The sequence below is a fragment of the Rhinopithecus bieti genome, unplaced genomic scaffold (genome assembly GCF_001698545.2).
Source record: "Rhinopithecus bieti isolate Rb0 unplaced genomic scaffold, ASM169854v2 scaffold_25288, whole genome shotgun sequence".
NCBI lineage: Eukaryota > Metazoa > Chordata > Mammalia > Primates > Cercopithecidae > Rhinopithecus > Rhinopithecus bieti.
The window spans coordinates 780868-801977 of record NW_016811567.1 but is presented as its reverse complement, the minus strand read 5'-3'; the positions used below and the strand labels follow the sequence as shown (position 1 = coordinate 801977).

Here is a 21110-nt window from a genome sequence, read left to right as displayed (position 1 = left end):
AATTTAAAAAAAAAAAAAAAAGGAAAGAAACCCTTCTATGGTTATCCTGCTTACACCAAATTGAGAGAAAGAGAGAACGTAATTCTTTCTTTTTTGTCTTCCTCTCTCCTACAATGAAGAAAGGGTTGAGAGCCTGGAGTTTCGAATCAAGACAGATCTGGGTTTGAATCACAATTCTACACTTAAGGGCTGAGCAATCTTACAAAAATGATTTAAGCTCTCTGAGCTTCAATTTTTCCATCTGCAAAATGGGAGTAATTATGTTACCTCTCAAGTTGTTGAAGGGGTTCAATGAGGCCATGACTGCAAAACGCAGAGCACAGTGTCTGCCACTGGTAAGAGTTTAAACAACGGTGCCTTCACTAGTGGCGCTGTCATTATCACTGTACTTGTTTCAACTTAGGTGGCTCAGAATTTCCTAAGAAGCCTTGGGAAATACTTCTGTTGTTGGCCTCCATGGTAGCTCTATCTAATGTGAAACGACTAACCCATGTGCCTGACTGAATACTGGCTAAATCATACCCTTTCCCACTCAAGCGTGGCAGCGAGGTCAGTGTTCCCAGGCATGCATCCAAAAGCCAGCTCGACTCCTGCAGACACTGATGGGGAGAGTGGACAGCGGCAGGGAGGATTGTCAAAGACAACAGCATTTCCTGCCCTTTGTCATCTAAACAGTAGGGGTATCAGAGCAGCCGCTCCAATAGGGGTGACACAGTTGTGGCTTCCCTGGGAGATGGCTATCAGATGGGAAAAGCCTAGGGACCAGAAGCTGGGGTTACAGGCCCACACTGAAACCCAAGGCACACACCTGAGCCTAGTGCTAGAACTTATTCATATTAATATTACTAATGATGTCTCCTACTTTGAGTGCTTTCTGCACCACAGGTGCTGTCCCAGACACTTTACATAGTATTCCATCAGCTCCTTAAACTGTCTCCCAGGTAAGAATCCTTTTGTTCCATAAACTTTCTTTTTGGAAGGACACTGTACATCAAGAAGAGTATACAGATCATGAGTACACAATTTTGTACTTTACAAAATGATCTAGTGGTATAGGATATTTTGAGCCCTCCAGGAGATACCTACATGCACCCATCAATAATTAGTCTCTCCTCCCCAAGACTGACCACTATCCTAAAATCTAACACCATAGCAGGAATGGAATACTATGATGTAATATATACTCTTATATGCGGAGCTGGCCTTTTTTTTTTTTTTAAGGGTCTTGCTCTGTCACCCAGGCTGGAGTGCAATGGCACAATCATAGCTCACTGTAGCTTCAACTTCCTGGGCTGAAGTTATCCTCCCACCTCAGCCTCCTGAGTTGGGACCACAGGTGTGTGCCACAACATCAGCTAATTTTTTTTTTTTTTCTGTAGAGACAGGATCTTACTTTGTTTCCCAGGCTGGTCTCAAACTTCTGGGCTCAAGCAATCCACCCACTTCAGCCTCCCAAAGCGCTGAAATTATAGGCATGAGCCCATGCCTGACCTCATTGGCCTCTTTTTCCCAACAGTATATTTATGGGATTCATTCATTAGTGTTGCAAATGGCAGTCCTTTGCTCATTCTCATTGCCATATTGTACTCCACTGTATAAATAAACCACAATTTATCTTGCCGTTGATGGCCATTTGGTATCTTTTTGTTTTGTGGTTGTTATAAGTAATGCTGCTCTAGACATTCTTATGCATGTCTTTTGGTGGGCATATGTACACATTTCTGCTAGTTATACTTCTAGGGGTGGAATCACCGGGTTGTAGGACATGCTTTAGTAGATACTGCCAAAAGTATTTCTAAAGTGGTTATGAGGTAAGGATTCTTAATCTCATTTAACAAATGTAGAAACTGACTTTCAAAGACCTGAAATAACTTGCCCAGTGTCACAGCTGTTAAGTGGAAGAGGTGAGATTCAAATCTTCCTCTTCACTTCATGCTAGATTAAGGTTCTCTTGAGAAAAATCTAACAGAAGTGAGAATGTAAAAGCAGCAAACTGCCTAAGTCCAGACCTTTTGGAGAAAACTAATAGCTTGCATTTGAATGCCTTCAAAATATGTTTGCATAACTTATTTTAAAAAGTCTTAGAGATGGATAAAGTCAAAATTATTATTCCCATTTCATAATCAAGAAAAATAAGGCTCTGGGAATCCCAGATTCCTGGAGAGACACGATAGGTACATTTTCTGATGCTACAGTGTGAATTCAGCCAGTGCATCTCTGACTGTGGGCCACCGGCCGTGACTCTAGGGCTGGAAAACCCTTTTGTATTTGAGGTTCAAAATAACAGAGGGTTGAAGTCTCTCAGGGAGGCCATGAACCCTTTTTTTATTTGGGGTTCAGACCAAGTAGGGCCAGGAACCAACTGGTAGGAGCCTCCTTACCGGAACTTCCTCTCTAAGCAAAATTTTACATTTGCCCACACCAACCCAGTAATTCTACATTTTCAACCCTACAAATGAGGATCTTGGAACCCTTAGCCAAAGTGTACTACTTGGGAGGAGGTCACTAGAAAAGCTTTACTGATTGGTTCAGGACATCTCTGATCAAAAATTGGTGATCCTTCTGCCTGTAAGAATGGCGTAACCGCCTCCTTCCTCTAGCAATGTGCTGTCTCCCCAGGACCTTTGCAGAAACCTTGGCCCCTGCAACATCAAATAGGAATTATTGACTAGAAAACTTTTGCCAAAAATACAAACTGTAACAAGAATATGGCATTCAGATTAACTAAATGCTTTGTTTTGTATCTTTTTTTTCCTTTTTTCTTTTTTTGGCCCTTGGAACCTGCTCATTTTCATTCTGAAACTGTTGTCTGGATTCAGTTATCTTTAGTCTGCTTTTCAGTGACCTGTGAATAGGATTTAAACAAGGGATATAGGATTTCCTATCTGCTGGAAATCCTAGCAATTTCCGTCACTCTTCCATGGTTGTTCTCTGAAGATGGTGAAGAATCAATGATCTTTCTGGGACAGGCAGCAGAAAACCGTCACAGGATGGAGCTTAACTCTGGGATGGCCAGGACAATTTGAGCAGCAATCTGGTTTGATGAGGAAATTCTTGGAAGGCTTGAGTGACTTGTCCTGTATCCCTTAGTGAGCTAGTGCATCTGCAGGAGAATGAACAGATGGTTCCCCCGTCTGGCTACGAATTTACTCAGCCTTTTATGTCTGAGAATCATTAAAAAAAAAAAGCTACAGGCTAGATGTGGGGATCCCTGAAGAAATTAGGGTAGCATTGCATAGGAAGGTGGATGGAGAGCTCCAACTTATCCACAAATGGGACTTTAATTAGCATTTTGTGTTTCTAAGGTTGGAAAAAAAATGGTAAGCAACTGCTGACCATGTTGGATGCATATAAAAAGAAAGCAGGCAGTTTGAGGTTTAGTTGATATGAGGGATGGATGCCCAGTGCAATTCTGAGACCGCACTCCCAGGAGATCGGTGGGACTTGACTGACAGGGTGACGTCATCATCCACAGAAGGCCTCCACAGCCCACGCTGGAGCTGACGCCAGAGGTCCCTCAGAGAATCAGCTCTTACCATGGGGCTGTCAAAGGCAAAGGCAGCAGCCCCAGCAAGAAAGACTGTGTTTTTTCCCACTCAGGTGAAGCCACGCACATCTCCTTTCTGGACAGTGTAAACCTCTAGAATTGGGGGCAGTGGTGGGATGGGGGGGACCCAAGAAGGAAATCTTCAACCTCTTGCCAAGCTGACAAACCGGGATAGAAGAAATGGGACTTGGTACGCTGAATTTGTTCACACTGGCCACATTTGAGTGTTCACAGTTGCTAATAGAACTGGGTTGAGGCCAGAAATGGTGGCTCATGCCTGCAATCCAAAGACTTCAGGAGGTTGAGGTGGGGGAATCACTTGAAGCCAGGAATTCGAGACCAGCCTGGGCAACTTAGTGAAACCCATCTTTACAAAAACAAATAAGAAAACAAACAAACAGAAACTGGCCTAGAGTGTTATCCTTTTCCGCTAGTATGTGCCATAGCATTTACTCCGAAAATTTTGAAGTTCAAGTCTTTAGACTTCAAAAGGCTCCTTTGTTAATCAGGTCTCTTGGCTCAAAACATGATGCGTTACACGTTATATAAGACAAGAAAAAAAAAAAAACAGGAAGACTGACCGCTTGGACATTAGATGACTCAGATGAAAGACTTCTAAAATGATTTTACAAAATTTCTAACATCCACTGGGAACTTGCCAGTTTGAAGTGAGTTTGAAGAAAATTTCGGCTTTCCACCTCCCTGTTCTAGTGGAAAAACCCGGCAAGTCTTGCTTCTCAGAGTGCCTTCCATGAGCCAGCAGCATCACCATCACCTGGGCACTTGTTAGAAATGCACACCTCAGACCCTAGAGACTGAATCAGAGTCTGCATTTTACCAAGATCCTCACGCTATTTCTTGCACATTAAGGTTGAGAAGGATTGCAACAGTGCCGTGGGCACACCAGCAGGCTCTTGAAGGCACTGCCATATTGCACAGCTTCCACAGGCCTGGAGTCTGGATCCTCTAAGACACATTGTCCCTGAAATTGAAAGACTGGCATTTCCCCTGCACCTGAGAGAGAAAACAGCATCTCTTCCTGGGAGGACCTGTGTGACCCTGCCTGCATGAAAGGTACGTCAAGAGGGAAGAACCAAACTACCAGAGCCTCTCATTGCTCTTCTGTGAGAGGCAAACTTTTGTAGGGCTGCTCAAAGGCTGGTAAAAAGTCTTGATTTAATGCCCAAGGCTTTGATGGCATTGTCCTTGTCCCCGCCCCGGTTTGCTCACTTGGTCTGCAGTGGCAGGCCCACACTTGGCAGTCCCTGGAGTCCTCCAGTGCCTGCGTGCACTTTCTCTTCTTGGTTGGAGGCAATGAGGCTCTAAAATCAAGACACCAAAATGAAGGTTAGGATTCTTCCTTCTGCTCCATGTTATATTAAATAAAATTAAATCTCCCAGGCTATCTGCTTTCCTAAGTCTAATTCCAATTAGTTAAGGTTCCTTGAGCCCTACTAGGCTGAAACTCAGTTTCCCTTGATCAAGTGGATCTGAGATTCACCAACCTGAAAGATAAGCTGACAATGTTTATAATGGCAGAGGACTCACTGAGACAGGAAAGATACAGACTTAAAATATAGGTTTACATTTTACACCCGACCATTTTTTTTCAGGTGGAGTTTTACCGCAATTTTTGATGGCCTTTACTCTTTTTGTCACCCTCTAGATCCAGAAGAGGAAATAAAAGAAAGAAAAGGGGAGAAGACAGAAGAAAAGAACATTAGTTAAGGCTTACTTAGCAGATATTTCTCGGAGAGCTCATTCACAATCCCCTTGGGTAGTCTAGCTGAGGCTGCATAAGCTAACAGTGTTTCCTCCATCATCCAGAACCTCACTGTATATTCCTGACATTTTAACTTTTGGTTGAATAAGGACCTTGGATTTAGAGGGTTTTTAATTAAAAGATTGTCTAAGCCAAGAACACTGGGACCTCGCGACGTCCTATATGCGTCTCAACACTGCCATCTCCTGGACAGGACTGCACTGTGCATTCTCTCTAGGTCCCTGCTAGAGGCAGGCTGCTCCGAGGCTTTCTGCAGAGGTCTTTGATAACTAAATATCTTTTTCTTTACCCAGGGTTGTGGCACAGAGGCTGCTGATGGTAAGAACAACCTATTCCCAGATGGGAGGACACGGATTGGTCCAGCGGGGTGGCAAGATGACTGGCGTTTGAGTGGCAGCTGTGAAAGTCTCCGTGGACTTGGCTGGAGTCGCCCATTCCAGAGGTGCTCTGCAGCGGGTGCATGGGCGGCATCGCAGGAGCAGCTGTGGGGTGGAGAAAAGGAGCTGGAGTTCTCCCATCTGTGGGCCTTAGGGTTCGGTAGCACGCACCTGAGGAGAGACACAAGCAAGAAGTGCCCCTTTCTCACCGCCCAGAGTCGAGGAAGAGCAACAGTGCAAGATGTTATGTGCTGAAGGCGGACTGCACTCACCTTTGACCTGCGGAGGAGAGCATGAGTCGGATGCAGAATAGGGCGGGGTGTCTGGGAGCTGGCATTGCCTGAAGATTAGAGACATGCATTGCATTTTTGTTTCACTCTAATCCATTATATTCTTTGTCACAAATAGGAGACAACCCTCAGTATACAGGCCCCACAGTGATGGTTCCTGGTGCTGGGCATGCGGGGTGAGGGGGTTGGGAAGTGAGGGCCCAGCAGACCATGCCCAGGGTCGTGTCCTGGTTAATAAGTGAGTGGACTTTGGGTCCCAGGTCTTCCACTTCCTAGCTGTGTATCCATGAACAACTATGTAACCTGTCCAGGCCTCCGTTTCCTCATCTACATAATGGAAATAATCATTACATCTACCTCACAGCATTGTTGTGAGAATTAAATGAGATCATGTACAAAAAGCCCATAACATAATGTCCCAAACATAGTGAGTGCCTAATAAAGTTTAATATTATTGCTTCTTGTAAAGGACAAATATTTAAACTGACATATATCCCAATGGCACTGATTGAATCTTTACAAATTACATGAACGTATTAAATTATCACATGTACCCCTAAATATATATATATACAATTATGTATCAATAAAATTTTTAAATAATTACTTCTTAATACTTCTATACCAGAAAAAAAAATGGTTGTACATACTGTTTGGGCCAAGGAAATGTAAATTGCTGTCCCCACAGCAATGATTTTCTATCTGGGCTCCAGGGGATCCCAAAGCTCTTGAAAGGAGCTCAGGGGTTTTATAACAAGAACACTTTAAATTGCTGGGGAGAACATAACTTTTTTCTGTTTTATATATTGAAGTGCAAGTAAATTTTTTTTTTTTTTTTTTTTTTTTTTTTTTTTTTGAGATGGAGTCTTGCTCTGTTACCCAGGCTGGAGTGCAGTGCCATGATCTTGGTTCACTGCAACCTGCACCTCCTAGGTTCAAGCAATTCTCCTGACTCAGCCTCCCAAGTAGCTGGGATTACAGGCGCCTGCCACCACACCTGGTTAATTTTTGTATTTTTAGTAGAGACAGGGTTTCAACATGTTGGCCAGGCTGGTCTTGAAGTCCTGATCTTAGGTGATCTGCCCATCTCAGCCTCCCAAAGTGTAGGGATTACAGGCGTGAGCCACGGCACCCAGCCAGTAAAATTTTATTTTTAAAAAAATGGGTACTACCACTAAAGGAGTGTGAAAATCTCTGTTCCAAAAGACCTACAAGTTGCTTATAGCTCAGTATCTCTGTGATGCTCCATCATACATAAGCACCCCCAACCTCTACTTGATTCTCTTGCTTGGAGAGGAAGTTTCAAGTTTAGTATGTTGTTTAAAAGTCCAACATAATATGATGAAAAGCTTGCTTTTATCATTTACCAGAAAAGTTGTTTTCTCCTCAAATTAGTTCTTCATAATTTATTCACTTCCTATTAATAAGGGAAGAGGGAACACACATCTACCCACTTCCAAAAATCCCACTCAAATAAATGTAAAGGAATAAAGAGACATACATACCAAAGCATACAGAGAATGTGAGCAGAGACCCCAGCAGACCAAATTTTAATAACATGGCAGCAGACAGAAATAGACTAGATGGTAACTGAACTAGTAGAATGGAAAAAACGCAACCAAGACTGCCTGGAAATGGTAGAGGTAACAGAGGGAGCCAAGAAGTTTTCCAATCAAACAAAACTCAAAAAGCCCAGGACGCAGAGCTTCTGCATTCAGGGCTAAGGGTGGAGCTGAAAACAAAAGGATTGGTTGAACATTTGAACAAAACAACTGGACCCTTACATCAGCTTCCACACTCTGTAAAGCTACCTCTACAACAGCAATCCTCAACCTTTTTGGCACTAGAGACTGATTTCATGGAAGACGTGGAGGTAGTGGGGGTGAGGGATGGTTTTGGGATGAAACTGCTCCACCTCAGATCATCAGGCGTTAGTTAGATTTTCATAAGGCGCATGCAATCTAGATCCCCCTCGCATATGCAGTTCACAACAGGGTTCCTGCTCCTAAGGGAATCTAATGCCGCTGCTGATCTGACAGGAGGCTAAGCCCAGGCAGGAATGCGAGTGCATCCCGGTTCCTAACAGGCCATGGACCCGTAGCAGTCCGCCGCCAGGGGTTGGAAAAACTGCTCTACAAAGAAATCAGAAAAATGCGGCCTAGCTTGGAGGGACAGAACAATCAGTGAACACTAACTCAGAAATGATCCAGGTACTGGATTAGCAGACAAGGATCTTCAAAGCAGCTACTATAAGAAGCTAAATGGAGCAGACAAGCACATGCTTGTGAAATAAATAAATAAAATCTCAGCAAAGAAATCAAAACTACAAATAAAAAAACTAAATCGAAATTCTAAGCTTAGAAAAATTCCAGAAATGAAAGTTTTAAAAAATTATTAGATGGTCTTAAAACAGAACTCAAAGATACATCAATAGACATCATCCCATCTAAACAAGAGGAAAAAAATGTCTTTTTTAAAACTTTAAAAAAGAGAGAAAAAGATTTATGAACCTGCAGAGAGGATGAAATAGAAAAAAAATTAAGATGTAACAGCCAAAATCTTCCAAATTTAGGAAAATATATAAATGTATATAAAGATATATATATTATGTACATGTATTTACTTTATATATATACATTTATATCTTTAAGAAGCTCGGCAAAGTAAATACATCTACCACATCAGAGTGAAGTAACTGTAAACCAAAATAAAGAGAAAGTCTTAAAAGTAGCCAAAGAAAACCAGTACATTATGTGCAGGGTCATAGTGATTCAAATAATCACTGACTTATCAAAATCTCCAGAGGCCAGAAGACAGTAAAAAACATCTTTAAAGTGCTACAGAAAAACAAAACTGGTAAGCCCGAATTTGATATCCAATGAAAATAGTTTTCAAGAATGAAAGCAAAATAAAGATACTTTGAGATAAAAGAAAACTAAGTGAATTCGAGAATAGACATGTACAATAAGAAATGTTAAAGACACTTATTCTGGCTAAAGGGAAATGGTTCTAGATGGTTCTAAATGGTTCTAGATGGAAATTTGAAACTATGAAAAGGGATGAAAAGAATAAAAATGGTATATGTTTGAATGTAAATTATTTTTTATCTTAATTTTTAAACATATATCTGAAGCTGAACACAGTGGCTCATGCCTATAATCCCAGCACTTTGGGAGGTTGAAGGAGGAGAACTGCTTAAGACCAGGAGTTTAAGACTAGCCTGGACAACATGGCAAAACTCTGTTTCTACAAAAAACACTAAAATTAGTCGGGCGTGGTGGCATGCACCTGTGCTCCCAGCTACTCAGGAGGCTGAGGCTGAAGGATCACTTGCGCCCAGGAGTTTAAGGCTTGAGCGAGCCATGAGTTGCCACTGCTCCCCAGCCTGAGCAACAGGCTGAGACCCTAGTTCAAAAATAATAACAAAATAAAATACATTTGAGCGTTTAAAGCAAATTTTGTGAAGTTTATAATGCACATAGGTATAATACTTAGGACAACTATAGCATAGGGATGGCAGTCAGAGATCAATGGAACTATGTTGTTGATGGTTCTGTTTTATGTAAAGTGGTACAATATTAACTCATTAACTCTAAGTAAACTGTAAAAAGTTAAATAATGCAAAGAAGTAGAACTAAAGTCAACAGAAAAATTAAATTCTAAAATTATTCAAATAATACAAAATAAACCAAGAAAGGAGTTACAGAAGAATAAGAAACAGAAGAGGACAAAAAAAAAAGAGAAGCAAATAATTAAATGTCAGACTTAACTACAGATATAGTCCTCCCTTATTCATGGTTTCACTTTCTAAGGTTTCAGTTACCCACAATCAACCTTGGTCTAAATATATTAAATGGAAAAATTCAGAAAAAAATAATGTATAAGTTTTAAATTGCACACCATTCTGAGTAATACGATGAAATCACACACCACGAATCATCCCTCTTTCCAGTATATCCACACTGTATCCGCTACCCACCCATTGTCTTAGTAGCCTAAGACAGACAGATTGCCTGCCACGAAATCTCATTGCTTGTGTTCAAGTAACCTTTATTTTACTTTAATAATGGTTCCAAAAAAAATAATAATAATAATAATAATGGTTCCAAACACAAGACATGTAAAGTTGGCAATTTGGATATGCCCAAGAGAAGCCACAAAGTGCTTCCTTTAAGTGAACATTTGAACATTCTTGACATAGTAAGGAAAGAAAAAAAATTGTGTGCTGAGATTGCTAGAATCTACTGCAAGCTTGTCCAATCCGCCACCCATGGGCCACATGTAGCCCAGGATGGATGCAGCCCAACACAAATTTGTAAACTTTTAAAAAACGTTATAACAGAGAAAAGAAAAATAAAAAAATAATAATAAATTTAAAAAAAAAGTTATGAGTTTTTTTGTGATTTTTTTGTTGTTGTTTAGCTCATCATCTATCATTAATCTTAGTGTATTTTACATGTGGCCAAAGACAATTCTTCTTCCAAAGTGGCCCAGGGAAGCCAAAAGATTGGACACCCCTGATCTACTGTAAGAATTAATCTTCTATTCATGAGATTGTAAAGAAAGAAAAAGAAATTTGTGCATAGCATATATAGGGTTTGGTACTATCCTCAGTTTCAGGCATCCAGTAGAGGTATTGCAACTTGTCCTCCATGAATAAGAGGGTCTATTGTACAATACTAATAATTACATTAGATGTTAAAAGATTAAACACTCCAATTAAAAGGCAGAAATTAGGCCAGGCATGGTAGCTCACACCTATAATTCCAGTGGGAATTTGGGAATTCCACTATAATTCCCAATAATTTGGGAAGCTGAAGTAGGAGGATTGCTTGAGGTTTGGAAATCAAGACCAGTTTCAGCAACATAGACCCTGTCTCTGAAAAAAATGTAAAGACCAGGCACGGTGGCTCACGCCTGTAATCACAGCACTTTGGGAGGCCGAGGAGGGTGGATCACAAGATCAGGAGTTTGAGACCAGCCTGGCCAACATGGTGAAACCCATCTCTACTAAAAATACAAAAATTAGCCAGGCATGGTGGCACACACGTGTAATCTCAGCTACTCAGGAGGCTGAGGCAGGAAAATCGCGTGACCTCAGTAGGCGAAGGTTGCAGTGAGCCAAGATCGTGCCATTGCACTCCAGCCTAGGCAACAGAGCGAGACTCCATCTCAAAAAAAAAAAAAAAAATTTAAAAATTTGCCAGGTGTGGTGGTGCACACCTATGGTCCCAGCTATTCAGGAGGGTGAGACAGTAGGATCACTTGAGCCCAGAAGTTTGAGGTTACAATGAGCTGTAATCATGCCACTGCACTTCAGCCTAGGTGACAAAGTGAGACCCTGTCCCTAAGGGGGAAAAAGGGCAGAAATTATTAGAATGGATTTTTAAAAAGCAACTCTTTATTGCCTGCAAAACACTTTAAATATAAAGGCACAGATAAGTCAAAAGTTAAGCAAGAGAAAATGTGTACAAGAAGGGTGAAGCAGTTTCAAGAATAATAGCTAAAACTGACTTCAAAATAAAGAATACCACCACAAACAAAGAGACTCATTTCATAATAATAAAAGAGTCATTTATTAGGAAGGCATAGGTATCATGATTGCTCATGTACTTAATAACAGAGCTTCAAAATATACAAAGCAAAAATTAGTGAAACTAAAAGATGTAGACAATTGTACAATCACATAGCTAAACATTTTAACATTCCTCTTTCATTGATGATAGAATAAAATGGGGAGAACAAGTTGTTAGAACCAAAAAGTCACTAAAGACATACACAGATTGAGGAATTTATTTAAGAGGAAAATAACTGATTCTTTTAACATTGAGAAAATTTTCAGCTGTTTTTAGAGAACTTGAGGGAATCAAAGCCAAACAAATTGTAAAAACAAGGCAATGATTCAAACAAAGCAAAAAAAAAGAAAATCATATGTGACACATCATGGTAATGTAAGCCCTGGATATTGAGATAACTTAAAATTTTAGACAACTTTATGATATTGGGAAGCTGAGTGTAGAAGTGAATGTAGGATGTGATATAAGAAAATTAAATCTTCCCAGAAGATTATATTATGTTTTCAAGTGTATACAGCAAGAAAGCAATATAAAACATTATTTAGATATAGGGCAATAGAAATATCCAAAAAGTTGGAAAGTGGCTGCCTCTAGGGGAGCGAATTTAAAGACAGGGGTAGAGCAGGGAGATTGCTGGTAATCTCCCATTATACGCTATATACAGTATCATTTGACTTTTAAATTCTTCACATGTATCACTCTAGGTCTATAAATTAAATTTTGTAACTGACTCTGTGATCTCATAATTCCACATTTAAGGCTCTAGGCCATTGTTTAGTTAACCTTACACTATAGGCATCACTGAATTCAATAACGTAAATAAAAACTGAAAATCACAAGTAAATGATCAATCTACTCAAAAAAAATACAGCTTAGCATGTTATAAACAGGAATGCAGTCTCCATCCAGCAGTCCCTTAAGGAAAACCAAAAGTCCCTGTGTTGAGTGACAGTAATATGTGTCGGTGGTTTTAAGATGAAGATTTAAAAATATTAAATGCTGTCTTTACAGTGCCTTCCCCTTCCAAAATTCACCACAGCTACTCATTTATTTCATTGTATTTTATATGCTTCCATGCTCAATGCATTTTAATACAGTTAGAGAAATTTTGCGCTTCTTTTCAGAGAATTTGAAGGGAGAATTAATGATAGCTACCTTCAAACTGGCCAAATTGTTAAAACGAGCAATGATTAGTTCCTAGTAAAACACTTGTTTGATAATTTTTCTTCACTTCTTAGCCCCTCCTACTCACAGTCATCATGTCAAGAATCCCAGAAATGCACATCAGACTGTGTTTCAGTCTTTGTGCTCCAAACTTGTCTATTATACTAAAAGGATTTCCATAAAGCAGAGAGCAACAGACACTATGGGGCACACCTTGAGCGGCCAACTCTGTCTCTAGCTTCAGCAGGAAAGAGTTGTAAAAATCAAGAGATTCAGGAGGCCAAGGCGGGTGGATCACCTGAGGTCAGGAGTTCAAGACCAGCCTGGCCAACATGGCAAAACCCTGTCTCTACTAAAGATAAAAAAAAAAAAAAAAATTAGCCAGATGTGCTCCTTGAACCCAGGAGGCAGAGGTTGCAGTGAGCCGAGATCTCGACAATGCCCTCCAGCCTGGGCGACAGAGCGAGACTCTGTCACACACACACACACACACAAAAAAAAAGGAAGAAAAATCAAGAGATTCTTAGCAGCTGATAAAAAATAGAATAATTTGCCTTCTAAACCCCTTCCTCTCAGACATACAGCTTGTTTTTGTCTTTTGGAGGATAAGTGGAGAAACAGTCTCCCAGGGGTTGAATCTACATGAACCAAAAGAGGGTGTACAAAATAGACTTTGCCCTCCAGCTATTTGAGGTGATACGTACATCCATGACAAACATGCTGCCCTCAATGCAGCCAGTACTTCTTTCATATTGCAACCAGGCTTGCTCAAGTCTTTACTGAGTGCCTACTGTGCTCATGACTCTGCCAGGCACTAGGCAAGACACATACATGGTGTGTCTTCATGTGACTATCTAGGTGGGATACTCACAATTGAGCCATCCAATCCTAGTTTTCTCCAATGAATCCCTTGGTGCCTTCACACAACACCAACCGCCCCTTCTCTAACACTCCATTGCACCTCACACTGAGCTCGGCTCAGCACAGTGCCCAATACAGAGTTGGTGCTTAACAAATACAAGAGACTGTGTTAAACTACATATGACCATGAATATGCTGTATATATAAATCCATATATCAAGAGAGAGCCTTCCTGACCACCCAATCTAAAATGGTAGCCTCTCCTCCTTGCCTTACTCTTATTTGTCTTCATCTTACTGAGTGACTTTAGACGACTGGCCATTGTCTTTTTCTTCCCACCGGAGTGGCATGACAACAATGGTGTGCCATGGATGAGGGGATGGGAATTGCTTGCCCCAGGTGCAGGCAATAAGGAAATGCATTGTCTGTAGACGATTTGAAAACAGTACTAAGCCTACAAAAAGTCAGTCTGCTTTTTGTTATCACCATGCATCACCAATTCTAAGAAAAATGCCTGGGTGCCCTGCCAGGGCAGACTGCTCCCCCCACAGTGCCCTTGGTCTGGCACGGATTACATCTGTTTTGTTCACTGTTTTACCCCATGCTCCAACTATAAAAATGGTTGTTATTTAAAGTATTGCCTCCAATTTTTCATGTATATGATTTATCTTTTCGTATGAACTTTCACATTAAGAATATGTCTTCCTACTCTGTGTGTGTGTGCATGTGTGAGTGCATGTGTGTGTGCACGTGTGGGCATGTGTGGGTGCATATCTGTGTGTACGTGTGAGTACACGTGTGTATGCATGTGTGAGTATGTGTGTGAGTGCACATGTGTGCATGTGCGTGCACTATGCAAGCATGTGTGCGTGTGTGAGTGCATGTGTGTGCACGTGTGTGAGTGCACATATTTGCATGTGTACTGTGTACTGTGCAAGTGTGTGTGTGAGTGCATGTGTGTGCATGTGTGTGCATGCTGTGCATGTGTGTGTGCATGTGCACTCCATAGTGCTCCAGTGGGGAGATTGTGACAGGCACTCAATAAATACTTGATCAAGGTCAGTTAGGGTTTGTAGCCACCATCTAGAAGTTGATACAGGAAAGGGTTTTGGCAGAAATGTTGTCAATGAGTATGGTTGCCCAAGAAAATAATTTCATGATAGGGCAGCCGAAAACAAGACAAATAAGATGCCACTCCTCCCCTCCAGCTCTGTGCTGGCAGACTGCAATGATCTGACCCTTTCACACACCTCCTCTGCTGCTTTAGATGTAGAGATACTTTTTTGAGAACCTACCCTGAGCCAGGCACCATGCTAACCCTTTGCATGTGTGTCTCATTTAACCTCCACAACTCTAATATGAAAAGGCACCATCATTGTCCTTAATCCTCAAGCAATGAAACCGAGGCTTGGCCAGGCACGGTGGCTCACGCCTGTAATCCCAGCACTTTGGGGGGCCGAGGCGGGTGGATCACAAGGTCAGGAGTTTGAGATCAGCCTGGCCAGCATGGTGAAACCCCGTCTCTACTAAAAAAAATACAAAAGTTTAGCCGGGCATGGTGACACACACCTGTAATCCCAGCTACTTGAGAGGCTGAGGCAGGAGAATTGCTTGAACCCGGCAGGTGGAGGTTGTAGTGAGCCGAGATCGCGCCACTGCACTCCAGACTGGGCGACAGAGAGAGACTCCGTCTCAAAAAAAAAAAAAAAAAAAAAGAAACCAAGGCTTGATGAGGTTAAATAATTCACTCGTGATTATTCATCTGACAGTTAGTCAAGCTGGAGTCAGATGGTCTACCACCAGAGTTTATCCTCTAAATAACAGGGTATTTTAAATACAGACCATTCTAATCAAATTACTTATTATTATGAGTCATTTCATCTTGCACAGATATCCTTAGAATCAAGGAGTATCAGATAATGTTTTAGCCCAGTCTTCTTCTTCAGGCTTTCTCTTAGTCTATCAGTTTGAACTCAGAAGTCAAACCAGTTTTTAACAAGCTCTTCTCACAGAACTGCACGTACTCTCTCACTCCCTTTCGCAGCATCACAATACAGCTTATCAGCCCCACGAGAGTGATGGTAGAACCAAGACATGCAGCTGGTAACTGACTCCTAATTCATTTGCCATTCAAACCCAATAAGCCAAGTCCTAAGTTAAACCCATAATATTAGATGCTTAAGCTCTAACATTAGAATGAAACAAAATGAAACCTGCAGTTGATTCCTTCACAGATCTAACATATCTCTGTTTCCCCTCCTGTAACATCCCCTATTCAAACACCAGTGTCCTCAGCTAGTTGCCTCCCACCCCTATACCAGATCTCAAAGCCTAAAATTCATTTTATCTACCCCTACTAAGCACACTGACTCAAACCAAACTACATTAATTTAGTCTGTCTTGAAGATTTACTAGTCTCTTTTCTAGAGCCTTGCCTTCTCTACACACACATACATATAATGCTTGTTGTCCTTTTTCATTGCAATTTCAGGGTTTTATGCTTCCCCTAAGTCTCTCCAATCTCCCTCTCTCAAAGCAGCATTGCATACCTGGACATTTCCTAGTATGTCTCACCACCATAGCTCAACTGTGTACCAAGTGGGTAACTGGCTGGCTAACCTAGGAAATCAGAGAGGACCTTAGCCTGCTCCTCCTAAGCAGACAGCTATCTCAGACTCTACCATAAGGAAATAAAGAGTTAAGGGCAATTTACAGAAACCTTCACATGTTGACAGGACTGGCCTCAGCTCTGCATACATGCCTTATACATGCTCATACACGAATAATGCGTTCCAAATGGGGCCCATGGCGAAATAAATTTGAGGAACACTTCATTCCATTTCTCTTCCTTAGCTGCACATTAGCACATCAAAGGCACTAAGAAGTCCTGCAGTAAAAACACTTATGTAATTTAGTTTAAGCCAGTGAGTCACAAGCTAATTTATTGACCATGGAACTTTTTTTCTCACAGCATCTAATAGGACAAGTTTTTCATAGAGCATTTGTTCCTTTTTCACAAGACCAATAATTCAATGTTTTAATATATTTAAGATCTGAAAATCTGCCTATGAGATTTAAACTAGTTCTCAGAAATTTGAAGCCCAATGGTCTCTTAGATTTTTGACATAAAGGGTTGCCACTGATATCTTTAGAAGACACACATTGTAGGCAACATGGTAGAGGGGAAGTAACATGATTGGTAGTAAACCCAGGTCTGAATCCCACCTCTAGTACCCAGGCAAAAAAAAAAAAAAAAAAAAAAACCCTACATACCAGTGCTGTTGTGATATGAAACTATGAAATGAAACTAACCTGTATAAAGACCCTGGTATTTAGAAATACTTAAAATTTGGAGTATTTGAACAGGTTGTACAGTTCTAATGATCATTGAACCAGCCCAGTGTCCCTGTGGTCATGGAATAGCCGTGTTTCTGCTTGTTCTCACTCAGATTTTATTGCAGTTCCACTTAACTGCATGCATCTGAGCATTTTTTTAATCAAGTAATGACAGGTTATCTGATCATAGGGCTCTCCTTTAATGAACGTGAACTCTGACAATCTTTATGAACTATGGCTCAGATCTACTCTGAGTCACACCATTTGGTAGATAATTTTAGATACGTTTCATGTATTTCCCTGAGATTCACATTCCTTTAAAATATCAATTAATCTAAAAGCTTCATGTGGAAGACAAGGCGTGTTTCTAGAGCCAGGCAGATTTTTATCTCAGCTTTGCCGTGTCTTGACCTACGGAGAGTTACTTAACCTCTCTGCACCTTATCCTCTTCATCTGTAAAACATAGATAATATACCTATTTGGAAGAGTTTAGAGAACGAGATGTATTACATCAAATATATAATTAAATAAGTGAATATATGAAGGGCAAAGAATGCCCAATACTTAGTAAATGCTCAACAATAGTAACTTCCTCTTCTACCTCACCTGCAAGCCCCGTCACCTGCCTCAAAGGTAGAGAGTGAAGCCTCCTGGGCAAACCGGTCCTGAATCTCAATAGCAAGGGGGAAGCCTATAGGCAAATATTTCTGGTCTGGTAAGAAAGACCATTATTTTCATGGAGACTAAAATATAAGGCAGATTTCGGACCTCCCAGGTAGCTCAGAACACAATACCCCAAAGTACGGTGCCTTGGCATGCTAAGTACCTTGAAATGAAGGAGACTGGAAGGACCTCAGAAGCAAGGTATCTCTGACCTTCCCCTGTCCTCCTGCCTCTCATGCCCTTTTCTCCCTCAAAGCAAATCACAGAAACCATAATTCTTCTTCTCCAAGATGGTTCATAGATACTAGAACTCCTCCCTGTAAAGCGAGCCATAAAACCCAGAAAAGTCACTGTCTCCCTTCTATCTCATTCCAAAGGGACTCTCATTCCAAAGAGACCCTACCCCACAGCTTGGAAGAAGCAATGCTACACAGAGAAGCTAAGAAAAATCTGAACAGACCCTGCTGGGTTTCCTCCCTCAGTCTATTACCATTAGATCACACCCTTTTGTCCACTTACATTTCTACACAGCTGTTCATTCCTCATTGAACTCAAGCATAAAAATAAAAATAGTTTTGCCTGAGTCTCTGGGTTTCATTTCTGAACGCTCCTGCATCACATAAAACTTTAATTAAGTAAATTGTTTATGTTTTTCTCTTGTTAGCCTGTCTTTTGTTATAGGAGCATTGGTTGTGACCATTATGTTGGACAAGGAATGGTATCATACATTTCCATTCCTATAAAAGACAGCTCTTCAATGAAGACCTTTGTTCACTCTTCCCTCTAAACAGCTAAAGGTCTTTCTATTAGTTATAAAAAGTAGTCTAGATGATTATACAGAACCCAGGTAGAATCAGTGGAACCTTCACTTAAGGAGAAGACACTTAGAGGAGAGAGACTATACAACTTTTGGCAGGTTGCTTCCAGGTCAGAGAAAAGGATATATCCATTGTCTGCAATTCATACAAGTTACTGGGATGTAGTGAGAGGAATGTGAGGGCAGGTACAGGGGCAATTAGTATCTGAGTTCAGCCCATGCAGTGCCTAGAACAGAATAGCCAGTTCAGAGTGTGGGCTCAGACATTTGGCAACCTACTAGCTCTGTGTGTGTGTGTGTGTGTGTGTGTGTGTGTGTGTGTAACTTCCTTCAAAAATGTTGAATTCAACTTCTTCCCACAGTTTGTTGCCAAGGAAGTTTCTGTTGGCAGAGAATAATAAGAGCCAGGTACCAGAAGTATATGCATACAGGTTTCTCCATTACTATTGAGGATTCAGGCCTGGTTTCACTCTCTGTCTTAGGAGGGCAGGGGCATTTGCAGGTATGCTGAGGTGGGCTCAATAACAGAATGGAGATGACAGTGACAATGGAGGGTCAGTGAACTTGGAGTCAGATCAATAGAACTTATCCAATATAAGCAACAGAGAGAAAAAATATTGAAAAAAAAAATGAACTGAGCCTCAGTGACCTGTGCAAACTATCAAAGGTCTAACATTTGCATTTTGGAATTCTAAAAGGGAAAAAGAAAGACATTGGTAAAGAAAAATAAATGTTAAAAAAAGCAATGGCAGGTTGGGCGTGGTGGCTCATGCCTGCAATCCCAGCACTTTGGGAGGCCAAGGCAGGCGGATCACCAGGTCAGGAGATCGAAACCATCCTGGCTAACATGGTGAAACCCTGTCTCTACTAAAAATACAAAAAATTAGCCAGGCATGGTGGCGGGTGCCTGTAGTCCCAGCTACTCAGGAGACTGAGGCAGGAGAATGGTGTGAACCCAGGAGGCGGAGCTTGCAGTGAGCTGAGATCATGCCACTGCACTCCAGCCTAGGCAACAGAGCGAGACTCTGCCTCAAAAAAAAAAAATGGCTACAAATTTCCCAGATGTGGTAAAAACTATACACTTACAGATTCAAATTTGATCAAATCCCAAACAGTATAATATTAAAAAATGCTCATACCTAGAAACATATAATCAAACTGCTAAATATCAAAGATAAAGAAAATATCTTGCAGATGGAGAAGAACGATATATTACATACAAGGGAACAATGATTCAAATAGCTTTTATTTTCATCAGAAACCATGGAGGCTAGAAGGCAGTGGGTCAACATTTTTTAAATGCTGTGGAAGGAAAAAATCCTAATGACCAAGTATTTTATATTCAGCAAAAAAAAAAATGTCTTTTAAAAATGAAGTTGAAATTCAGTGGAGGAAAACTAAGAAAATCTATCACCAACAAATCTGCTCTAAATGAAATTCTAAAGGGAGTTCCTAAGGTTGAAGAAGAATGATACCAGAAAGAATTGTGGAACTTTCCAAATGAAGAAGACCAATGGAAATGGTAAATGCTTGTGTCAATACAATAGCCTATTTTTTCTCTTCTTAAGTTCCTCAACATATACATGAACGTTGAAACCAAAGATTACAGCATTGTCTCATGGAGTTTTAAATATATATAGATGTCACATTCTGAAATAAATATAAACCATAGGAACAAAAAACAGACCAGTGGTTACCAGGGATCAGGGTAGATGGTGAGTCCAACCACAAATGAACAGCACAGGGAAATTTTTCAGTGTTGTGTGTTATGATAAAGTGGTTATATCACTATGAACTTGTCAAAACTCATAGAAATTTACACAAAAATTTGAACTTTAGTAGTTGTAAATTAAAAATAAGAAAGGCTAGAATGCCTATGTTAACACCAGAAAATAAGAGCAGAAATCAATGAAACAGAAAACAAAAAAATAAGAATTTAACTTTAACCAAAAGCTAGTACTTTGAGAGATTAAGAAAAGTGATAAATTTCATGCCAGATTAACCAAGAAAAAAAAAAAGACACAAGTTGCTGACATCAAGAACAACAAATGAATCATCACTATAGATCCTACAGACATTAAAAGTATGAGGGAATATGAAGAACTTTATGCTGATGAATTTGACAACTTAGTTGAAATGGACAAATTCATTGAAAGACAGAAATTGCCTAAGCTGATTACTATCGATAGATAACCCAAATAGCTCCACATCTATGAAATATACTGAATTTGCGGGTGGAGGTGAGGAATGAGTGGAATTTCTCACAAAGAAAATTCTGCACTGGTGATATTTGTCAAAGATCCATAGACATAATAATATCAACTCTACCCAAGTTCTTTTGGAAAACAGAAGAGGAGGGAACACTTCTTAGCTCATTTAATCATTTCATAATATTTTAAACATCAACTAGAGAGCAGTGCTCTCATTACTTACAAGGCCCCCAAATCAAAGTCATTGCCCAAGAATTCCTCCAACAGACTTGTGTCCAGGGCTGGGTTCTCCAGAGTACCATTGGCTCCCTGAGCTGCAAAGGCAAATTGAAGATCTTGAGAACCATGAGGATTTCAGTATGGCCAATAGCTAAAAACATTGACAAATCTTTAAGGTCAGGGACTGTGTCTTTCTTACTGTATACACAAGGGTCAATAGCATGGAAGAGGTACAAAGTAAACATTTATTCAACGGGTGGATGGAT

At 40.6% G+C, this 21110-nt stretch overlaps 1 protein-coding gene across 1 annotated transcript in view; it reads right to left on the bottom strand.

Annotated features, from left to right (window-relative positions):
- The window catches only part of MYRFL (myelin regulatory factor like), a 112649-nt gene that overhangs the window by 68347 nt on the left and 23192 nt on the right, over positions 1-21110 (bottom strand). The window contains exons 2-5 of the mRNA XM_017894064.1: positions 20849-20939; positions 5980-6047; positions 5620-5878; positions 4778-4869 (exon numbers count right to left, since the gene is read on the bottom strand). Of these exons, the coding sequence (XP_017749553.1) occupies positions 4778-4869; positions 5620-5878; positions 5980-6047; positions 20849-20939 (510 nt within the window). The remainder of the gene's footprint in view (positions 1-4777; positions 4870-5619; positions 5879-5979; positions 6048-20848; positions 20940-21110) is intronic.